Genomic DNA, 24,654 nt, shown 5'->3' on the forward strand with positions numbered 1-24,654 from the left:
ACACTATTCAGGACTGAAGTTTCACGGACAGTCCATAACAGTAAACAGTTTTTAAAAAGTGTGGTGTTCATTAATAAATTAAAAAAGCATAATTGTTGGTAAAACACTATGGTATAAGAGGAATCTTGTCTCTGTCTGTTAGAGGACCTGTCTTTGTCTGTCACCAGTGCCAGAATTGACCCATTCCCCCTGTCCATTAACTTGTAGGTGGTAACCGGTTGTGAGGCTTATTGAAACCCCCAGTTTCTCCATAAAACTTGACAAGACTCTTGAGGTGAACTGTGTGCCCCAATTACTCTCAATGTCTTTGGGGATTCCAAAGTAATGAAGACACATGGTTAAAGGGATCCTCCAGCAGATTTACTCTTCAACTTGTGTTAAGTAAAAGTATTCATATATTTCAATAGTCAAACATTCATTTTTGGAAATCAAATAGTGTTCTAGAAAAATTAATTTTTATTAAAACACCAGATGGGCCTCCTGCAGAAGTGCCGTATGCAATCATTTGGTGTAGTGGAAGCTTGGAGCGGCTCAGCTGTTTATATCCTCTGCTTACATCGTGATTTTGCTAATAGAGTTCGAACGAATCATCTAATGAGATGCTTTCATCTCTCAACAAAGAACACTGGATAATCTTGTCTTTGAAGACAACTGTATCTGTCTGGATTTCAACACTGACTGATTCATCTGTTTGCACAGCAATATCCCTCTTTCAAGTCAATTCACATTCCTAGCACATAAATGAAAATGAAACTAAAACTACCATGAAATAAAACTTAAGAAATTTCAAATGAGTGAGATTCATGCAAAATATTCTGAGTAATTTTCTTATCTGGAGTATAGTCGACTGTACCTGAAGCTCAATCGAATGCTCCATCTCTTGATCCGTCGGTGATTGTTCTTTAACATCGATGTTTTATTTGTTACCCGTATTTTCTTTCAGTATATGCTGAAGAGCCTACAACGCATCGGAATACCAATTACAATTCACCAGGTAAGACACCGATATACCAGGGACGTATCCAGACCAATGCAACCGATGGACATACATCAGTCAGAAATATACATGCACCACTTGGCATCATTCAAGGGGCGTTTGTTTACTTTACCACTAGCCGGCTACATGGGCTATAGCCATGCTCAACCAACAGACCAATGGTTCAGGATCCAACCAGCTGTGATAAGCGGTGATGCTTACCTGACCTAATTACCTGTATTCTCATGATGCTTTGTATAGCGTCACCTGAGACAAAGAATTTAGGTCAAACCAATAAAATGCTCCAGAAAGAGATCAAAATTCCAAATTTACTGGAAATAACAGGCCGAGCTGCCGTAGTAGCGGTCCAAACCTGGGCTGTTTCAAAAGGTCTCAGGGAGAGGGAGGTGCCTGTAAAGTTTGTTTATTTATTTATTTATTTTTTTTGGGGGGGGGGGGGGGGGGGCTTTCGGTGGCCAAGTTATGAATTTTTAAACCCCTTTCTGTGCACGTGGCTGGAGTCAGGGATCATATTTTCGGTGAGCCGCACTCACGTGTGGGGTTTGGAGGTGAATAATGGGCCGAACTGTGGTCGTAGCAGTCTGAGCCTGGTCTGTTTCGAAAGGTCTCGGCGAGATGAAGCTGCCTGTAAAGTTTGGCAGGGCTACGACTTTCTGTGGCCGAGTTATACATTTTTTAATCGCTTTGTGTGTGCAGCTGGAGCCAGGGCTCATATTAAAGTTTTTGGTGAGTGGCGTTCGTGCGGGGCTTCGGGGGCAAATAGCAGGCTGAGCCGCAGTCGTAGTGGGCCATGGCTGCCCTCTTCGGAAAGGGCTTGGCATGCTTTATGCCCCTGTGAAAATCCATAGTGATCTAGTAAAATTTGTGAAAATATTTCTCCAAATATACATCTGTCAGATTCTTCGGCTGGATCTGTTCCTGTAAACTACAAAGAACCATGGTAGAACAAAGTCAAAACTAACCTCCTGGTGTTGTTGTCTTTGCTGCTGCTCAGCACTGCATCAGCAGACTTTTGGAGCTTATCGATGGGCAAATATTTTTAGCATGGCATCATGTTTTATCTTTCTTTTTATGCTGGAGGCCTCATTAATCTTGCTTTTAATTCCGTTGATTCATTGAAATGGGATGATTCAAAATGTTCGGAGCATAAGTAGGGCAACGCAGGCAGATTGTTTTGAGGTTTTCCGATGGCATGAATCCATTTCTTGCAAATAGTCAGGTGATTCTGGCCAGGTAAATGGTGAAAAGATATCTTCTCGTCCTTCTTTTTAGCATCATTTTGGCATTTATATGCTGTGCAATGAGGCATACTTTACTTATTTAAAAACCTATAAATTAGGTAAAAACACTGGTAAAACTAGCAAAACCATGATGTAAGCAGAGGATATAAACAGCAGAGTTGCTCCAAGCTATGCCATGTCATCACATATGTCACTTCCGCAGGAGGCCCATCTAGTATCTCATCTCATCTCATTATCTCTAGCCGCTTTATCCTTCTACAGGGTCGCAGGCAAGCTGGAACCTATCCCAGCTGACTACGGGCGAAAGGCGCGGTACACCCTGGACAAGTCGCCAGGTCATCACAGGGCTGACACATAGACACAGACAACCATTCACACTCACATTCACACCTACGGTCAATTTAGAGTCACCAGTTAACCTAACCTGCATGTCTTTGGACTGTGGGGGAAACCGGAGCACCCGGAGGAAACCCACGCAGACACGGGGAGAACATGCAAACTCCGCACAGAAAGGCCCTCGCTGGCCACGGGGCTTGAACCCGGACCTTCTTGCTGTGAGGCGACAGCGCTAACCACTACACCACCGTGCCGCCCCCCTCTGGTATTTTAATAAAAATTAATTTTTCTAGAACACTATTTGGTCTCTGAAAATGAATGTTTGACTGTTGAAACTTACGAATACTTTTACTTAACATAAGTTTAAGAGTAAATCCTCTGGAGGATTCCTCTAAAAATAAGACCAGCTGTTCCAAAGGAGGTGGACAGGCCAGGCAGAGGGACAAGATGCAGGGATTTTGAGAATTAGTTAATGACCACCATGATTATGATGTTACCTCTGGATTCTGGGAGATCTGTAATGAAATCGATGGGGATGTGGGGCCAAGGGCGTTGTAGAGTGGAAAGAGGCATGAGTTAACCAGCAAGGAGAGTGTGGAATGTGTTAGCCTTTACACATACACAAGAGGCAACAGATCTCTGTATGTCCGTGATCATGTTCAGCCACAAATATTTTGCTTTCAGTAGGCAGTAGGTTCTCTGACTGCTAGGATGGCCTGTGGCTGGACTCATGTGTACCCATGTGATGAATTTGTCCCTTAGGTAGAGTGGTACAAAGGTTAGATTTGGTGGACGTGCAGAGGGAACTTGGCGCATGGGTGTGCTGCTTCTCCATATCATTGTCCCCCAAAGTTATCACCCTTACAAAGCAGGAGGGGAGTAGTATGTTTTCAGGTCTCTGGTCCTTATCCTCTGCTGAATAGACGCAGTTTAGAGTTGGTAATTATTATTATTATTATTCTTGGAACTGGGCCAGTATGAGAGTATGAAATTGAATCTTGCGAAGGACAGGGCTCACCAGCTTTGGTGTGGGCTCAGGCGCTTGGCTGTTTTCAGGTACTCAAGGTTTTTGTGATCTGTGAATAGTGTGAAGAGAGAGACTGCTCCCCCCAACCATTCTTCCTGGGTAAGCTTTACCCCAAGCAGCTCTCAGTTTCCTATATTGTAATTCTGCTCTTCTGTGATAACCTGGTGACTTGTCCAGGGTGTACCCTGCCTCTTGCCCATAGTCAGCTGGGATAGGCTCCAGCTTGCCTGTGACCCTGTAAAATAGGATAAGCAGCTACAGATAATGGATGGATGGATAATTCTGCTCTTCAGGTGATAATTTCTTGGAATAGAAGGCTTCTGGATAAAGTTTGGGCTTATCTCCAAAACATCGCAAAAGCAGAGGTCCTGATCTAGATTCAGAGGCATCCACCTCAACTATGAAGGGTTTTGATGAGTTGGGGTGCTTGAGGATGGAGCTGTGATGAATGCAACTTTGAGCTTGGTGAAGGCTTCATTGACTGCTTTGTTCCATGCCAGTCATTTGGGACCCTTTTTTAGTAGCGACGTGAGTGAGTTGGTGATGGAGCTAAAGCCCCAGATGAACCTTCTGTAAATGTTAGCAAACCCTAGGAAATGTGGGAGCACTTTGATGATCCTGGGTGTGGGCCATTCTGTAACTGCCGCCACCTTTCCCTTGTCCATGTCCACTCCTTCAGGGCCTATGATGTACCCCAGGAAGGAAATAATGGAAGCATGGAACTCAAACTTCTCTCCTTTTATGCAGAGTTGATTGGAGAGAAGGCAGAACAAGACTTGCTTAATGTGCTGTAGTTAATAGTCAGTGCAGGTATGAAGTCCTCCTCCTTTTTGCTCTGCTTAGAAGAATTCAGCAGATGCTGGAGAGGTGGATTGGCAGATGTAACCTTACTGGAGTGCTACCTGGACATAGTCTTCCATGGTTTACTGTTCAGCTAGGGAAAGGGGGAATCCAAAGATAACGATTAGTTTAGTGGTAACCATGACAAGGAAGGATATGGAGTCTTGGTGGAAAGTGCTGACTTGGAGCCAGAGGGGTTTGGTGCAAAGTGTGACAGTACCATTTAGTATGGGCAAAATACAGTATTATTATCCCCCATTGGACGAAAGGCCTGAAGGGGGATTATGTCGTGGCGATATCCATCCATCCGTCCTGGGAAGGGTACTCACCTTCTGAAATCGACTCCTCTTACAATTTTTGAAGGAATTTCATGAAACTTGACAGGATTCCTTGGTATACATCAGGAATACGCATATTGGAATTTCCTTCAATTCAGGCGCATTTTACCAGAGTTATGGCATAGTTGCCAGCAGGGGATATTGTGCTCTCAGAGCACTCTCATTTACAGATAAGTGCCAGAAGTAAATACTGCAGCATAGTGATTCTGTATGTTACAGTATGTACAGTGATGGATGGTGACAATATAGACATATATTTGTAAATATTTAAATGCATATTTACAGAGGGATAGTGGACAGGATTATAGAGTATGTAAGATTGTATGTATAGTTAGCAGTATTTAACCTATATGTACAGATGTTTATATGTACAATAAAGTGGCAGTGTGTGCAGCAGCAGTATGAACACATGTACAGTGATATCACATAAGTAGCATAGTTTGTGCAACAATTTAAATGGTCCATTTTGTACAAGAAATTAATAGCGCAAATGGTATGTTAAAGTACTGAACAGTGCAGGATGAGTGCAGTGATATACGTATGTATATAATCTAAATCTAAAAAGGGTAAAGTCTAAAAAGGGCAAATCTAAAAAGGGTAACATCTGGACAAATTACATAGCCTACCACTTAGAGAAGGAATAGTCTGTTCATTATAAAATTGACTTGACTTGACTTCATTCTAAAATTATTCTTGCACCACCTACTGTCCATTACAATCTCTTGAATTTGAGTAGCCTAGAGCTTTGCATCAATAACTCACTACTGTTTTATGGTGTTATTGCTTTTTGGATAGTAGCCTAATTCATAAAATATGTGTGCTTTTGTTCTAGCTAAAATAACGCTTTACTCAGAGGAACGGAAAGGAAAAATACTAGGTATTACACATTGCACAGTTTGGTCCAAAATGATCTGTTACATTGTACAAATTTCTTCTTCTTTCAGCTGCTCCCGTTAGGGGTCACAACAGCAGATTATCATAATCCCCATATTTGATTTGGCATAGGCTTTTTTTTTTCTTTTTTACACACCAGATACCCATCCTGATGCAACCTTCCCCAATCTGTCTGTGCTTGGGACCGGCGCGAAGTATGCACTGGCTTGTGCAACCCCAGTGGCTGGGTATTTTACCTAATCTACTTGTCTGTGGGAGGAAACCCACACAGACACAGGGAGAACATGCAAACTCCACGAGGTTCGAACCCTGAATCTTCTTGCACCACCGTGCTACATTGTACAAGTTTAATCTAAATTAATACAAATTTTGCCTATAAATAACGTCATCTTAATTTAATGTCCTGTGATGCTCAACCTAAATGTTTTCTTACAGAAAAATCCCACACTAATAGACTGTTGTAGGCAAGGTTCACAACTACTGCTACATGGTTAGGGATTAATTAGCCTAAATAATCAAAACTTATACTTTAGATTTTTAACCCTCATCCTACCATGCTATTTTACACCTTAATCTTACCATGTGGGGTCCGTTTGGACCCCAATACTTTTCTTTAAAATTAAAGCTTATAAAGACAAAATCACCAGATAAGTTTTGTTCAGAACATCTTGTATTAATAACAGCAATACACTAAAGGGCCCAAGGCATAAAGAACACACTTAACCTTCATCCTACCAGCCAATTTTACATACACAAACTACCAGGCGGGGTCCGTATGGACCCCAGGAGGGAATACCTTGAAATCAATGCAGTAAGAACCAATTCAATGCAGCAAACAGACATAACTTTATTGAAGAACAAAATCCACTATGGCTGAATATCAATGATGTATTATAAATGCAATAACATTGCAATAATATTGCAATAACTAGCATACATGTAGCAAATTATAGCGCCGCAAAAAAAATTGGCATTATATACATGATTTTTGCAGCTCATGCAGCTGTAAAACATTCTGGATTACAACTTAGGTCTTTTCTTACAGAATTTAAAACAAAAAAGTACCGGTAATTGTAAAATAATTTAGGGCTTTTGTTTTGCAGCCTGTGCTTATTGCAGCAGTGGGGTCCACACGGACCCCAAGAAGGAATGCCTTGGTAGTTTCATTATGGAACATAAAAGAAATAAAAGAAGTTAACTTTCAGTGTGCTATTCAATTATAAAATGAAAGACAGATAAACTTTACTCTGGGGTCCGGTTGGACCCCAGTAACAAATTAATTATACCTTCACAATGCAAAAAGCTGATCTTCCGGTGCTTTAGTGTTTTAATTAAGACATAAATTCCGACAAATTCATAAAACGGTGAGGCAGTATGTCACATATTTTTAAAATGGCAAACAAACATATAGGTGCAGGGTCCAGATGGACCCCACTTGGTAGGATGAAGGTTAAAGTAAATAATCACAAAGTAAATGTTGAAATTTGTTGTGCTGACATTTTTTATCATCTATGCTAATACTTTTTTAAAAATTTAACATTTATTCTGTTATTGTATAAATATGCCAAATTACTATCATGAAATAGGTTATCACATTAATGAAGCAAATTACAAAACATTAAACATATGTGGGGGCGGCACGGTGGTGTAGTGGTTAGCGCTGTCGCCTCACAGCAAGAAGGTCCTGGGTTCGAGCCCCGTGGCTGGCGAGGGCCTTTCTGTGCGGAGTTTGCATGTTCTCCCCGTGTCCGCGTGGGTTTCCTCCGGGTGCTCCGGTTTCCCCCACAGTCCAAAGACATGCAGGTTAGGTTAACTGGTGACTCTAAATTGACCGTAGGTGTGAATGTGAGTGTGAATGGTTGTCTGTGTCTATGTGTCAGCCCTGTAATGACCTGGCGACTTGTCCAGGGTGTACCCCGCCTTTCGCCCGTAGTCAGCTGGGATAGGCTCCAGCTTGCCTGTGACCCTGTAGAAGGATAAAGCGGCTAGAGATAATGAGATGAGATAAACATATGTGTCATTTGACTTGTACAAAAGTAATATCTTGCTGACTGACTCTCTGAGAAACAGCATATCAGCAATAAGACCTATGAATGAGTATTCAATAAATAAAGCTTTTGAATGGATTTGATGGACTGAGAAAAATGTCACACCTTGCAGTTCAGGGCTACCATACTGTGGAAATAAAACCAGCTGGAACCTGTTCAGCAGCTCTCTCTTCTGACTCACCATTGTGAACAGAGTCTCCCTGACCATACTCTGGAGGCAGAAATCAGGAAAAACAACACTAGTACAAATTTTCACTTACAGCGTTGCTTGAAAGTTTGTGAACCCTTTAGAATTTTCTATATTTCTGCATAAATATGACCTAAAACATCATCAGATTTTCTTTGGGCTTTTTTCACCTTTATTATTGGATAGGACAGTGTAGAGACAGGAAATGAGCAGGAGAGAGAGACGGGGAGGGATCGGGAAACGACCTCGGGCCGGAATCAAACCCAGGTCCCCGGATTTATGGTATGGCGCCTTATCCATTTGAGCCACGATGCCCCCACATCATCAGATTTTCACACAAGTCCTAAAAGTAGATAAAGAGAACCCAGTTAAACAAATAAGACAAAAATATTATACTTGGTCATTTATTTATTGAGGAAAATGATCCAATATTACATATCTGTGAGTGGCAAAAGTATGTGAACCTTTGCTTTCAGTATCTGGTGTGACCCCCTTGTGCAGCAATAACTGCAACTAAATGTTTCCGGTAACTGTTGATCAGTCCTGCACACCGGCTTGGAGGAAGTTTAGCCCATTCCTGCATAACTTCAACTCTGGGATGTTGGTGGGTTTCCTCACATGAACTCCTCGCTTCAGGTCCTTCCACAACATTTCAATTGGATTAAGGTCAGGACTTTGACTTGGCCATTCCAAAACATTAACTTTATTCTTCTTTAACCATTCTTTGGTAGAACGACTTGTGTGCTTAGGGTCGTTGTCTTGCTGCATGACCCACCTTCTCTTGAGATTCAGTTCATGGACAGATGTCCTAACATTTTTCCTTTAGAATTCGCTGGTATAATTCAGAATTCATTGTTCCATCAATGATGGCAAGCCATCCTGGCCCAGATGCAGCGAAACAGGCCCAAACCATGATACTACCACCACCATGTTTCACAGATGGGAAAAGGTTCTTATGCTGGAATGCAGTGTTTTCCTTTCTCCAAACATAACGCTTCTCATTTAAACCAAAAAGTTATATTTTGGTCTCATCCGTCGACAAAGCATTTTTCCAATAGCCCTCTGGCTAGTCTAAGTGATCTTTAGCAAACTGCAGACGAGCAGCAATGTTCTTTTTGGAGAGCAGTGGCTTTCTCCTTGCAACCCTGCCATGCACACCATTGTTGTTCAGTGTTCTCTTGATGATGGACTCTTGATCATTAACATTAGCCAATGTGAGAGAGGCTTAGAAGTTACCCTGGGGTCCTTTGTGACTTGGCCGACTATTACACGCCTTGCTCTTGGAGTGACCACTCCTGGGGAGGGAAACAATGATCTTGAATTTCCTCCATTTGTACACAAACTGTCTGACTGTGGATTGGTGGAGTCCAAACTCTTTAGAGATGGTTTGGTAACCTTTTCCAGCCTGATGAGCCTCAACAACGCTTTTTCTGAGGTCCTCAGAAATCTTTTTTGTTCGTGCCATGATACACTTCCACAAACATGTGTTGTGAAGATCAGACTTTGATAGATCCCTGTTCTTTAAATAAAACAGGGTGTCCACTCACATCTGATTGTCATCCCATTGATTGAAAACACCTGACTCTAATTTCACCTTCAAATTAACTGCTAATCCTAGATGTTCATATACTTTTGCCACTCACAGATGTGTAATATTGGATCATTTTCCTCAATAAATAAATGACCAAGTATAATATTTTTGTCTCATTTGTTTAACTGGATTCTCTTTATCTACTTTTAGGACTTGTGTGGAAATCTGATGTTGTTTTAAGTCATATTTATGCAGAAATATAGAAAATTCTAAAGGGTTCACAAACTTTCAAGCACCACTGTAAAATACACTAAATAGCAGTCTTTTTCTCCCCAATAAAACAAGAGATAAGCCAGCTTACATGTGAATCTGGTATCATTTCCTCAGGTGATTTGAACTCTCCAATATTAACAGACACTTCCGAGAAGCTGCTTCCTTGCACTCTATGTGGGTAAATGGAGAATATTTAGATTTACGAATATAATATAATCAGTGTGTTTGGCTTAGCTAACATCAGGAAACTTCTACATGATCGAGTCAGTACAAAAACATTTTAGAGTTCCAAATGTTCGTTTTCCAGCACAAAAGTAAATGTTACAGAAAACCAAAGTTTGTATCTGAGCAGCATATTACATGAGAGAGCACTTTTCAGATTAAAAAAGAAAACATAATGAAGAATACTGGGTTTTGCTGCAAAATGAAGAAGCGACTGTGACAAAGTGTCCAGAAGAACTGTGGCTGGTTCTGTAAGATGCTTAGTAAAACCTACAGCTCATTTCCTTCTAAAACTGTACTCATTGTACCGGAGACCACTATTTCTTTTTAAAGCAAAGGATCAGCTCACACAAAATATTGACTTTGTTTCATTTATTATGGCTTACTGCTGTTTATAGTATTTTTTAATGTTGAAACATTTCATTTAATTATTTTTAAGTCATTTTTGGTTTGCAGCATTTCTTTACATGCGTGTAAGACTTTTGCACAGTAATGTATATATAAAACATAGTCCACTCTGTTTATTAGTGATTCCACTGAAATGTTTTGGTCAAAACAGGTCTTTTTTGTTGTTTTTTTTGTTTGGTTTGGTTTTATTTGGTGGGGGGCACACAAAGATTTTCACCCAAAAGATTACACCAGCCTACAACAAAGTGTCAAATTTAACACTACACAGAATTTGATTCAATGCAATTTTTTTTTTTGACTGGTACACTCTCCTGCTTAACAGTGTGAACAACATCAACAGAGAAAATGTTGGCCACGTGAACACTGGACAAATGTTTTGTAAAAAGATAATATTGAAATGTGGGTTTTTTAAATTTTATTTTATTTACTGTGTATTACTGTTCAATCACTTAGAAATCCACCATTCACCTAAGTTTGGCCACAGTTCCCGATTGCACAGCTGATAACATTATTATGTGCTACCCTACTCTCCTTAAATCAGAAACGGTAGAAATGCTTGTTTTCCTGGCTTTTTTAGGCTATCATGTCTGGACAATAAAATCGTTTCTTGTGATATTTTAAAGCAGCAGTGAGGGGGCCAAGCAGCCCATCAGGGCATAGTTGCCATGGAAACTTCATGACAATGTTGGCATGGCTGTATGCACTCACAGCAAGTTTCATGTCAGCTGACCAAAGATCACTTCCTGTTTGGTGGATTTGCCACTGAATTCATTAGGCTGTAACAGAAAAATGGTTTTGAAATAAAAAAAAAAATCCATCCAATAACTTTCACAAGGCTTTGTCTGAAGAATATCTCTTCCAAATTTGGTGAAGGCGGCACAGTGGTGTAGTGGTTAGCGCTGTCGCCTCACAGCAAGAAGGTCCGGGTTTGAGCCCTGTGGCTGGCGAGGGCCTTTCTGTGCGAAGTTTGCATGTTGTCCACGTGGGTTTCCTCTGGGTGCTCCGGTTTCCCCCACAGTCCAAAGACATGCAGGTTAAATTAACTGGTGACTCTAAATTGACTGTAGGTGTGAATGTGAGTGTGAATGGTTGTCTGTGTCTATGTGTCAGCCCTGTGATGACCTGGCGACTTGTCCAGGGTGTACCCCGCCTTTCGCCCGTAGTCAGCTGGGATAGGCTCCAGCTTGCCTGCGACCCTGTAGAACAGGATAAACCAGCTACAGATAATGAATGAATGAATGAATTTGGTGAAGATTGGACAAAATTTGTGGCTTGAGAAAAATTTTAACAGTTCGATAAAATTCCAGCATTGCTTATTACAGCACCCTCTACTGGTCAAATGCCAATTTTTTCTGTGCTTTTCAAAAAGGGGTCTTCAGTCCATGTCCCAAATTTGGTTTTGACACATCATAGTGTTGCTGAGATATGACCTCACTTCCTGTTTGGCAGCTTCGCCACACATTTTGACTGGCTATAATGGGTGAATGCTTTGCCAAATCAAAAAGCCAACAAATAACTTTTGTGAGATGTGGTCTGATTGTTTTTGCCAAAGTTCATGAAGAATGGACAAATTTTGTGACCTGTGAAAAGTTTTAAGTATTTGTAATGAAATCCAATATGGTGGCTGCAGCAATTAAGTTGACATGACAGCTTGCAAGGTCTCGGATTTGGGATCTCCCAAGGAATGCCCAGAGACAAGAAGTATTATTTTTTTTATGGCAAACCTATCAACAGTTTTTAGCCAAAATGCATTTTTTACTTATTGCAGCACCCCCTAGTGGTCAAATGACAGAACATTGAGTTCATGTACCAAGTTTGGTTTTGATACATCTAAGCGTTGCTGAGGTATGACCTCCCAATCCTACTGGTGGCTTTGTGTCCAGTTTCAACTGCCTGTGACAGGCAAAGACTTTCGTAAATTGAAAAGCCAACAAACAACTTTTGTAAGGCTTGGTCTGCAGTTCATCTGTCCCAAATTTCATGAACGTTGAACAAAATTTGTGACCTATGAAAACTTTTAAGCATTTTTGATAAAATCCAAAATGGCAGAAAGTTCCATATGACAGAAATTGACCTCATGAGGTGTGGCAAATTCAGCTTGAGCCAAGGAATCCAAAAGGTACCTCATTTTTGAATGTCAGACAGAGTTCAAAAGTTACATGCATGAATGAACCTCCAAATTTGACCCATTGGTGGTGCTAGAGCACTCGAGGTGCAAACATGAAGCTTGGTGAAAAGAATCAGGGGACTGTTCCCAATCAGTCTGCCAAATTTCAAAGCATTTTACCATATGGTTGGGGAGCTGCTATAGACACCCTAGCCAGAAGAAGAAGAACAATAAGCAAAGATAGAAACATAATGGGTGCATATGCAGCTTTGCTGCTTCACCCCTAAAAATCAATATTGCACAACCTTACAAGGAGTGCTCTGATATTTTCAATATAACATTTTCAAAACAATCTTACAAATAGCTAATCTGGAAAATAAGTTTGGACTATGAAAACCTCAAAAGCCATGCACATTCCCCTCACATGTTCCACACAATTAGTTTACGGATACCTGTCCATTTATATAATTACAATAAGCCAATAGTAGCCGCTGTCCTTAGCCATCTGTAAACAGTGCAAATAAAACAGAGGTTAATTATATTAGTGAGCACCCATAAATCTTTATAACGAAATAGAGAACATGGATGGACATATTTTGCTTGCTGTACAACTGCATTGGTCCTTGTTGAAATGGAATACAAATGATTGAGAAATGCATCTGAAAGCATTCCAATTTCCTGAGCTGCTTACTCAACCCAGCATCACAGACTCAGAATATAGAATTACATGCCCTTTACTTTGATTGAGCTGGGCAGGAAACCACTACTTGTAAGCCAAGGACCATTCTGTCAGAGATCAACGGTATTCTAGGGGATTAAATGTAAAGCTCAGAATGTACTTTATTACATGTCCACAAAAACACAATTTACTTCACCTACGGATGGTATGTCAGTATTGTTAACTGTAACATTAACTATATGATCTGACATTTTTGAGGAATTCCAAAAGAAAACTGTCTCTCTCTTGGACCAGATGTCATACCCTGTGTCCAAAATCGCTCACTCGTTCACTACTCCCTGCTCACTATATAGGGAATTACTATATAGAGGACTATATAGTGAGCTCATTGATAAAATGAAAAAACACTTTTGGACACTTGTCCATTGCGCTGGTATTTACGTCATTACTGTCGCACAATTAAAACGTGCCAAATCAGGCGGCTGGTGGGTTTTCAAAATAATAAATACATGCATGTATTTTTGTGATAAATACATATTATACTGAGCGTATTTCCCACATTAATAAATACAAAGTACCTGCATCTTTCAGTTCTTTTAAATCAAGGCTGAATACTTTCTTCTTTGCCGCTGCCTTTTATTAAATCAAATTTGAGACTTTTAATTTGATTTCTTTCAGCATGACCGCAATGCATGAAGGGATATACTGTATTGCTTGCTTAGTGACCATCGGTTGTACACTACTTTTCGTAATGCATTGTGGGATACTTTGAGTGCACTATATAGGGTGTAATAATCCTCGTTATTGTTTCGGACAGCACTACAAAATGGCGTCCTCATTATATAGTACCCTATATAATGAGTAGGGAGTGATTTCGAACACAGGGATAGTTTAGACTACTAGAAGCAGCCTTATTAAACACAAACAATTCCAAGAGCACATTCAGCATGATCCTTTGAGATAGGTTTAAAGGTGTCCGTCTCAAGAAGTCTGCATATTACCAAGCAGGATCTTACCCTATTACCAAGCAGGAGTGGAGGAATGTTAAAAATAGAAAGTAGGCCAGGGTACAGAGGAGTCATCTGGCACACATGAATACTTTCGGATTTTTCTTCTGTTTTGGTACCAGTCTGAGAACTTGCAACAAATTACTTGTCAGTAGTGTTATATTTCTTTCCCTAAATACTTTTACTAGATATTTTACACTGCCTCCATTTTAGTTGTTTTCTGATTCTGTTACTTATGTACACTCAGAGAACACAGTTTTTGCAGCTTTTAAAATGTACCTGAAAAAGTACATACCTACTTTCAGGTGAGACAATGAGACAGATGAGAAACGGGAGTGCGTCCAAAACAGAGATCAGCAGAACAATTGAGTCTGGCACATGGAAACTTAGCTCTTGCTCTGTGGGGGTGATTCGTAAAAGAAGTCTTCAGATTCAACACTTGGCTACTTTGTGATGTGCACTATGATAATTCCTGGATATGCATATTTTCTTATTTATATAATGTTTTTAAATTGTTCCTGCATCCCTTCATTTGTTCCTCTGTCCACCTGTCCATCTCTGTCTGTCTGAGATTCTCATTAGCGTGATATCTCAAGTAGCAGCACTTGGATGTTTGGAGGATTTATCTGGAATTATCATTGTAAGCAGCAGATGACCTGATTAGATTTCGAAAATGATCCAAACAGGGTCAAGCAATGTCTGAAATAGTTTTTTGTCAACAGCTTCCTTCCTGTTTGAAGTACAATCCCAATTCCAAAAAAGTTGGGACAAAGTACAAATTGTAAATAAAAACGGAATGCAATGATGTGGAAGTTTCAAAATTCCATATTTTATTCAGAGTAGAACATAGATGACATATCAAATGTTTAAACTGAGAAAATGTATCATTTAAAGAGAAAAATTAGGGGATTTTAAATTTCATGACAACAACACATCTCAAAAAAGTTGGGACAAGGGCATGTTTACCACTGTGAGACATCCCCTTTTCTCTTTACAACAGTCTGTAAACGTCTGGGGACTGAGGAGACAAGTTGCTCAAGTTTAGGGATAGGAATGTTAACCCATTCTTGTCTAATGTCGGATTCTAGTTGCTCAACTGTCAGGTCTTTTTTGTCGTATCTTCTGTTTTATGATGCGCCAAATGTTTTTTACGGGTGAAAGATCTGGACTGCAGGCTGGCCAGTTCAGTACCCGGACCCTTCTTCTACGCAGCCATGATGCTGTAATTGATGCAGTATGTGGTTTGGCATTGTCATGTTGGAAAATGCAAGGTCTTCCCTGAAAGAGACGTCGTCTGGATGGGAGCACATGTTGCTCTAGAACCTGGATGTACCTTTCAGCATTGATGGTGTCTTTCCAGATGTGTAAGCTGCCCGTGCCACACGCACTAATGCAACCCCATACCATCAGAGATGCAGGCTTCTGAACTGAGCGCTGATAACAACTTGGGTCGTCCTTCTTCTCTTTAGTCCGAATGACACGGTGTCCCTGATTTCCATAAAGAACTTCAAATTTTGATTCGTCTGACCACAGAACAGTTTTCCACTTTGCCACAGTCCATTTCAAATGAGCCTTGGCCCAGAGAAGACATCTGTGCTTCTGGATCATGTTTAGATACAGCTTCTTCTTTGAACTATAGAGTTTTAGCTGGCAACGGCGGATGGCACGGTGAATTGTGTTCACAGATAATGTTCTCTGGAAATATTCCTGAGCCCATTTTGTGATTTCCAATACAGAAGCATGCCTGTATGTGATGCAGTGCCGTCTAAGGGCCTGAAGATCACAAGCACCCAGTATGGTTTTCTGGCCTTGACCCTTACGCACAGAGATTCTTCCAGATTCTTTGAATCTTTTGATGATATTATGCACTGTAGATGATGATGATATGTTCAAACTCTTTGCAATTTTACACTGTTGAACTCCTTTCTGATATAGCTCCACTATTTGTCGGCGGAGAATTAGGGGGATTGGTGATCCTCTTCCCATCTTTACTTCTGAGAGCCGCTGCCACTCCAAGATGCCCAGTCATGTTAATGACCTATTGCCAATTGACCTAATGAGTTGCAATTTGGTCTTCCAGCTGTTCCTTTTTTGTACCTTTAACTTTTCCAGCCTCTTATTGCCCCTGTCCCAACTTTTTTGAGATGTGTTGCTGTCATGAAATTTCAAATGAGCCAATATTTGGCATGACATTTCAAAATGTCTCACTTTCGACATTTGATATGTTGTCTATGTTCTATTGTGAATACAATATCAGTTTTTGAGATTTGTAAATTATTGCATTCCGTTTTTATTTACAATTTGTACTTTGTCCCAACTTTTTTGGAATCGGGGTTGTATACTAAAGGGTATTTGAGACATACAAATGAGTAGCAAGAAGGACAAGACTTGTTGGCAGTGGAGGGATTACCATTGATGCGGTTGGTGCCAAATTCTACTTGTTTTTCAGTGATACAATGCCTTGCGCCCTGTGATGACCTGGCGACTTGTCCAGGGTGTACCCCGCCTTTCGCCCGTAGTCAGCTGGGATAGGCTCCAGCTCGCCTGCGACCCTGTAGAACAGGATAAAGCGGCTACAGATAATGAGATGAGATGAGACAATGCCTTGCAAAAGTATTCATCCCCCATTCATAGTGTTTGTCCTGTTTTGTGGCATTACAAGCAGGTATTAAAATGGATTTTTGGGGGGTTAGCACCATTTGATTTACACAACATGCCTACCACTTTAAAGGTGCACATTGTTTTTTTTTTATTGTGACACAAACAATATTTAAGATGAAAAACAGAAATCTGGAGTGTGCATAGGTATTCACCCCCCTCAAAGTCAATACTTTGTAGAGCCACCTTTTGCTACAATTACAGCTGCAAGTCTCTTGGGGTGTGTCTCTATTAGCTTAGCATATCTAGCCACTGGGATTTTTGCCCATTCCTCAAGGCAAAACTGCTCCAACTCCTTCAAGTTAGATGGGTTGCGTTGGTGTACAGCAGTCTTCAAGTTATGCCACAGATTCTCAGTTGGATTGCAGCCTGGGCTTTGATTAGGTAATTCCAAGACATTTAAATGTTTCCCTTTAAACCACTCCAATGTAGCTTTAGCAGTATGTTTAGGGTCATTGTCCTGCTAGACCGTGAACCTTTGTCCCAGTCTCAAACCTCTGGCAGGTTTGTCCCAGTCTCAAACCTCAAACAGGTTTTCCTCCAGAATTGCTCTGCATTTAGTACCATCCATCTTTCCTTCAGTCCTGACCAGATTTCTTGTTCCAGCAGATGAAAAACATCCCCACAGCATGATGCTGCCACCACCATGCTTCATTGTAAGGATGGTGCTTTCAGGGTTTGCACCACACATGGCGTTTCCCATGATGGCCAAAAAGTTAAATTTTTGTCTCATTTGACCAGAGAATCTTCTTCCATGTGTTTAGGGAATCTGCTAAATGCTATTGGGCAAACTCCAAACATGTTTTCTTCAGCAATGGCTTTTTTCTGGCCGCTCTTCCATAAAGCCCCGCTCTGTGGAGTGTACAGCTTAAAGTGGTCCTATGGACAGATACTCCCATCTCCGCTGTGGATCTTTGCAGCTCCTTCAGTGTTACCTTTGGTGTCTTTGTTGCATCTCTGATTAATGCCCTCCTTGCCCGGTCTGTGAGTTTTGGTGGGCGGCCTTCTCTTGTCAGGTTTGTAGTGGTGCCATGTTCTTTCCAGTTTGCTATAATGGATTTAATGGCGCTCCCTGGGATATTCAAAGTTTGGGATATTTTTTATAACCCAACCCTGATCTATACTTCTCCACAACTTTGTCTCTGACCTGTTTGGAGGCTCCTTGGTTTTCATGTTGCTTGCTTAGTAGTGTTGCAGAATCAGGGTCCTTTCAGTACAGGTTGATTTATACAGACATCATGTGACAGATCATGTGACACTTTGATTGCACACAGGTGGATCTTAATCAACTAATTATGTGACTTATGAAGTGAATTAATTGGACCAGCTCTTATTTAGAGGTTTCATATGAAAGGGGGTGAATACCTATGCACACTCCAGATTTCTGTTTTTTCATCTTAGTTATTGTTGTGTCACAATAAAAAAACAATGCGCACCTTTAAAGTGGTAGGCATGTTGTGTAAGTCAAATGGTGCTAACCCTCCAAAAATCCGTTTTAATTCCAGCTTGTAATGCGACAAAATAGGACAAACACCAAGGGGGATGAATACTTTTGCAAGGCACTGTATTAGGGGGATAGATTGACTTGCTTGCACGCAGCAGGTCCATTGTATTTTATTATGGCCAGTGAGTCAAACAACTGAAAAAGTACATTCATTCACTTTATTGTTTTTTAGTGTGGTTGAATTATATAGAAAGCTTGATCATTCTTTTCTCTTTGTCTGCCCCCCACCACTCTACAATTTGTGCAGCTCCTCCAACTGTTCGCATCATTCACTCTGGTCACGCATGTAATGTGGAGGAAGAGCGCTACACTGAGAGAGTGTATACGATCCAGGAGGGTGAGACACTAGAGCTGACCTGCCTGGTCTCAGGACATCCACGACCACAGGTGAGTCTCTTTTCATGTTTAATCCACAAAGATTTGATCTGTTGAGGTTTCCTTCCACCTGTTGTATCTAATTTAAATTTGCATATAAGAACATCAGATTGAAAATTTCAGAAGCTAAATCCTGCAATCTATCGTACCTACCGGAGCGACCTCAGTTGGACATCATTGACCATACTTCTCCATAATTCACGGTCTGCCATTGCTATTGGCAACTGATACTTCTCAAGATTGGTGTTTTCTACCACTTGATCAATAAAGGTTCGGGCTGGCCGTCTTCTACTGCACTTTCTGTGGATTGGCTCCCAAAGAATCACCTTGCAGATTATCTCCTCCTTACTTCTCCAACAATGGCCAGAAAAACGTAGTCTCCTTTCTGCTATTGTTGTTGAAAGTTTTGGAAGGTCTCCATAGAGCTCTTTCTTTGTAATTCGATGTTGCCAGTTCACATTTTGAACTGCTCTGAGTATCTTGGTGTATGCTCCATTGAGTTTTCTAGTAAGTGCACTAGTCAGCATCCATGAGTTGGACCCATACAATAAGACTGTTTCGACAGTTGCTCTGAAGAACAAAATAATTTTATTGCCATAGTACTAACAAATTACATTAACATGATGAAAAAGGTTCATTTTTCATTCATTTATCTTCAGTAACTTTACCCAAGTCAGTGTCATGGTGGATCAGGAGCCCATACTGGGGATACAAGGTGCAAGGTGAAAGAATTCACTCCAGATGGATTACCATTGCAGGGCATCATGCACACACATGCACACATTCTTTCGCACATAGTGACAATTCAGTATAGTTAATCCAGGTGTGTGCGTGTTTTTAGGAGGTGGGAGGAAACCATAGCACCCAGAGTAAACCCATGTGAACATAGTGAGAACATGCAAAACTCTACCTAGACAGTAAACCAAGCTCAGAATTGAATCAGGGACCCTTGAGCTGCAAGACGGCAACAATACCTACTGTGCCTGCTGCAAAGATGCAAATGGGAACAGATTTTTAAAATTAAATGACACCACTCCAAATATTCCAATTTAAATAAAATTAAACTGCATAGTACTACAGTCAATATAATGCTGCATGTATGACGTACCCTTTGCCAAGTGTTGAGAGACAAACATACAGCAGCTATGTTAACCTATGTTTGTGTATTATTTTGACATACTGTTGATTATTGAACCACAAATTACTGTTTATCACACACTCTGATTACATATGTTACTGTATGTAATCCTCCTGTATTTCGGTAACAGCAGATAGAAACAAGTTTTCTTCATTTAACAACATTTCAGAAATTCTGTTAATATTTTAAGGACCTTTACATAAATGTTTATTTTTTTTTTACTTATTTGGTGAGATGGATTCCATGTCAAAGACATTTTCATCACCACCACATGATTCCCTGCCACGTTATGTCATGTGATCTGACATTGTATGTTATTATCATCTCAACATGATATGTAGTTGGTCACTGATTTGATACTTGGGTTATTGTGTTTGTGGAGTTTCGTATTTCTCACCTTGTTTGTGTGGGTTTCCTCTTACCTCCCTTAAAAACACTGGTGGCCTGGCAACTCAATGGCACCTGGACTATATGGATAAAAGTTTGTGGTCACCTGACCATCACACTCGTGCGTTTTTTGCACATCCCATTCCAGATTTAGTTTGTTTTTTGAACATCTCATTCCCTTTGCTGTTAGAATAACCTCCACTCTTGTGGGAAGGCTTTCTACTGGATTTTGAAATGTGGCTGTGGGTATTTGTCCAATTACCCACAAGAGCATTAGTTAGGTCAGGTACTGATGTTGGGTGAGGAAGGCTGGGGTGCGGTCAGATTTCCAATTCATCCCAAAGGTGTTCAGCTTGGTTGAGGACAGAGCTCTGTGCAAGCCCCTCAAGTTCTTCCACACCAACCTTGGCAAACCATGTCTTTATGTCTTGAAAGTTCCTCAAAGCTACATCAGATCTGATGCAAATTCCACTGACTGTTTCTTCACTCATCTTTCATCAGCGCATGTTTCTGTATGGTCGAACTCCGGTCCTGTCAGAGTAAATTGTGTAGTTTGAGTGCAACATTTTAAAAACCTGAAAAATCAATATCATTAAACTTAAACCTCTGGTCTATTTTTGGCTTTGCAGGCAGTCATTAGACCTTTAAATCTAATGCAACCAGCTACAGAAAGGCATTTTCCACGACAGTGGAATGGCATGGGTGAAGATTAAAGAAAATTTACATTCTGGCAAAAATACATGTGCAGGAAGATTAGCCATAAGTTCATGAGTTCCAGTAGTCAAGTCTCAAGAAGAAAGTGAGTCTTAGGCTGAAACTGTAGTTAGCCAAGTAAGATCATCCACAATTATTTGAGGTAAGTCAAAAGTGAATATAGCCACAAATGAAGAAACATGAGGAGCAGAGCATCAGGACAATTCAGGCCTTGATGGAATTGAAAAAGTTGGACAGGAGAATGTATCAATAGCATTGTCCAGTGAGAGAGAAGAAAATAAGTCTGTTCAAAGAACCCTGTGTTAAGATTGGAGGGGTGGAATAGGAAGAGGAAGCACTCACTACTTTTGGGACAGAAGCAGACCTGTGCCACCATCCCTGTCAGTCCATAATGGAGAGTGAGAGAATGCAGTTGCTAAGTTATTTGGATTCATGTCTCTGTCAGAACCAGGAAGAAAAGTGCATGAAGAGAAGCTAAAGCTTACATAAAATCAGCCTTGTGGTCAGCAGACTGACAATTCCTGAGCCCACCTGCCAAAACTGTCTGAGACAATGATAAAGAATGCTTAGCTGAGATGCGTTCTTTCTCAAAACTTATCTGGCCTGTGTACCTGTAGTGTCACTCATCTCATCTCATTATCTCTAGCCGCTTTATCCTGTTCTACAGGGTCGCAGGCAAGCTGGAGCCTATCCCAGCTGACTACGGGTGAAAGGCGGGGTACACCCTGGACAAGTCGCCAGGTCATCACAGGGCTGACACATAGACACAGACAACCATTCACACTCACATTCACACCTACGGTCAATTTAGAGTCACCAGTTAACCTAACCTGCATGTCTTTGGACTGTGGGGGAAACCGGAGCACCCGGAGGAAACCCACGCGGACACGGGGAAAACATGCAGACTCCACACAGAAAGGCCCTCACCGGCCACGGGGCTCGAACCCAGACCTTCTTGCTGTGAGACGACAGCGCTAACCACTACACCACCGTGCCGCCCCGTAGTGTCACTCAATATGTTTATATACACACTTAATGTCAATATATTTCATGAACATTTCTAATACATTTATTGCGTTTCCTAGGAAATCAGACAGATTATCTGGCAAACCAGGTTTGATTACCATGTGCAATTCATGTATCTGAGTGTTCATATTGTACACCTAAAAGGGGATTGAAAGCTATGTTTGCTTTATTTGAGCCCCATACAATATTAAGCTAACATTTCTCTTGCCTGAATAATTAGAAAATTCAGAAGGCTAATACTTGCTTCCAAATGCTGTCATGGATATGTTTTTCTACCAGAACTTTCTCTACTGCTGAGATTAAATCTAACAGTAGTAAAGTGTTGACGTTAAATGGTTATGTGGTATCAGCCTTCATGACATTCATTAAGCCCACTGAGCCTGCTTAGTCTACTATATATTAGTTAAACTTAAAGCTATACAGTATATCTTGCATTGTGGGCCAGCATGCTGTAATTTTGTAATTTTTCCTGCTTTTCTGCATTTTCTCTGTATGAACCTTGCCGCAGCTAAGTGAGCTCCCTTAGACAGTGTGTGGGCCAGCTTAAGTGGTGATGAGTTCTTCTTAATGGCAGACTAAGAATGCTGGAGACTATAAATAGCAGAGCAAATGTACACATGCCACTTGCCTTTGAAATGCTGGGCCCAGCATCACATCCCAACTCCCATCGGTGCCCTGGCTTGCAACGTCTGTATCTCTGATCCACTCACTATTGGCAACACAAACTGTTTCCTCAGAGGAAGGGCAGAATGAAAATGCTGACAAGTTCCTTCTGTACCATTTTACACTACAGCCAATAACTTTGATTAAGCATGTTATTTTAAAGGCTCACCAACATTTGAGAATTTTATATCTGTTTAATGGCAGAGTGTAATATCCATCCATCTATTATCCATAACTGCTTATCCTCTGCAGGGTCGCGGGCAAGCTGGAGCCTATCCCAGCTGACTATGGGCGAGAGGCAGGGTACACCTTGGACAAGTCACCAGGTCATCACAGGGTTGACACATAGAAACAAGCAACCATTCACACTCACATCTACGGTCAGTTTAGAGCCACCAGTTAGCCTAACCTGCATGTCTTTGGACTGTGAGGGAAACCGGAGCACCCGGAGGAAACCCACACAGACACAGGGAGAACATGCAAACTCCACACATCAGTTCAACTTTAACAACTTCAAAAGCATTTCAAATAAAAAAACAAACAAACAAATAAATACAAAGGCAGTATTATTTTCACTTAATTTGCTCAAGTAATATTGGTGTAGCTGTATAATTATGCAGAACTTTGCAGACATTGTGGCAGATAATTGGTGCTGGGTGCTGTGTTTGAAGCGTATATTAATATAAATGTTTCCTATGAAAGATAAATTGCTACAGCATTTACAGAAGAATTGCAGCAATAGCTATGACATCAGCTTGAGGTAATTGTTCAGTTACACAGGCATGGCACAGACCAAAAAACAAATATGTAATGTTCTGAATTTTAAGATTTTTTTTCTTTTTACTGGAGTCACTTAGAGCTATATTGGGTCTCATGATAATAATTAAAGGTAAGGTATGTAACCTGAATACATCCTTGTGCACATGCATAAACCTGCTGAGATTTTCACAATAAAATCATGTAGTGAGGCATGATGTAGTATTTGCGATATATACTGCTGTCATATAGCCCTTCACTAAAACCTGAAGAAAGGGCCTTATATCTCATATCTGGCAATGCTCCACTGAACTGAACAGCACTCCCAGAACCGCTTCCATTTAAAGGCATACAAGTCCTGCTATTACATTCAGGATATATCATTGTTACCTAGCAGGCCAGGAAATGTCATTGATTACTGATTTAGCCCATTGGGCCAGATCCACAGACACAATGACTGACCAGAGGATGTCCAATTTTGCCATCCATTTGGGACAGAAAATCTGCTCAGAGAGAAAGCCCCCAGGTTGATCAGATAATTAGTGAATGCAGCAGTGGGAAACAAGGTCTGTCTATATCAGGGCCACAATCAGGACTCCATGGCCATGCATTATAAAAAGACTCATTGCAATATGGGAAGCATCACCAGTAGAGGAAGAAAGGCATACGGTATAACAAGTGGTGAAGCCATTCATGGTCCATGGCCCACTGTCCCAGCGGGCTGTCTGGCTCTGCCAGGGAGCCACAACTGGCAATGTGCAGACTTGGCATGTGCACCTCACCATATGCCAACAGGACTCTGTATGTTAGGAATGTCCTGACTTGCCAGTGAGCCAATTGGCTACTTTCCCTGAGATGTGTTCTCATCCATGGTGTTTGGGGTCCAACCGTAGGCTGATAACCCACTTCTGAAATGCCTATTGCTTCAGAAAACCAAGGGGGACTACCAATGCAGACTCCTAACATTCTCAAGTCTCACCATACTAAGTGGAAGCCTGACTGAGTCTGAAGGGCAAGCATAATAATATCCACCACAAGTTGGAGTGGCTAGGTTTCTCATTAAATCTCAGTGAATTGTGTTCCAGGTGGCCTGCTTCTTGGTGAGCACATGGAAGCCAGTTGTCCAAATCCTGATGCCAGTGGAAAACTTAAAGCACTATCCACATGTACCTTATTAACTCACAACTAATGACATCTAAATGTACAGGTGCATCTAAAAAAAAATTAGCAAATAGTCAAAAAGTTCATTTTTTCATTATTTGATTCAAAAAAGGTAAACTTTCATATATTCTATATTC

The 24,654-nt window shown here is 40.9% G+C and overlaps 1 protein-coding gene across 3 annotated transcripts in view; it reads left to right on the plus strand.

Moving 5' to 3' along the window:
- The window catches only part of mdga2a (MAM domain containing glycosylphosphatidylinositol anchor 2a), a 256,090-nt gene that overhangs the window by 21,914 nt on the left and 209,522 nt on the right, over nt 1-24,654 (plus strand). For all 3 annotated transcript variants that reach the window (XM_060933897.1, XM_060933898.1, XM_060933899.1), the window contains exon 2: nt 18,545-18,684. In XM_060933897.1, the coding sequence (XP_060789880.1) occupies nt 18,545-18,684 (140 nt within the window). The remainder of the gene's footprint in view (nt 1-18,544; nt 18,685-24,654) is intronic.

Source organism: Neoarius graeffei, chromosome 11 (assembly GCF_027579695.1).
Source record: "Neoarius graeffei isolate fNeoGra1 chromosome 11, fNeoGra1.pri, whole genome shotgun sequence".
Classification (NCBI taxonomy): domain Eukaryota; kingdom Metazoa; phylum Chordata; class Actinopteri; order Siluriformes; family Ariidae; genus Neoarius; species Neoarius graeffei.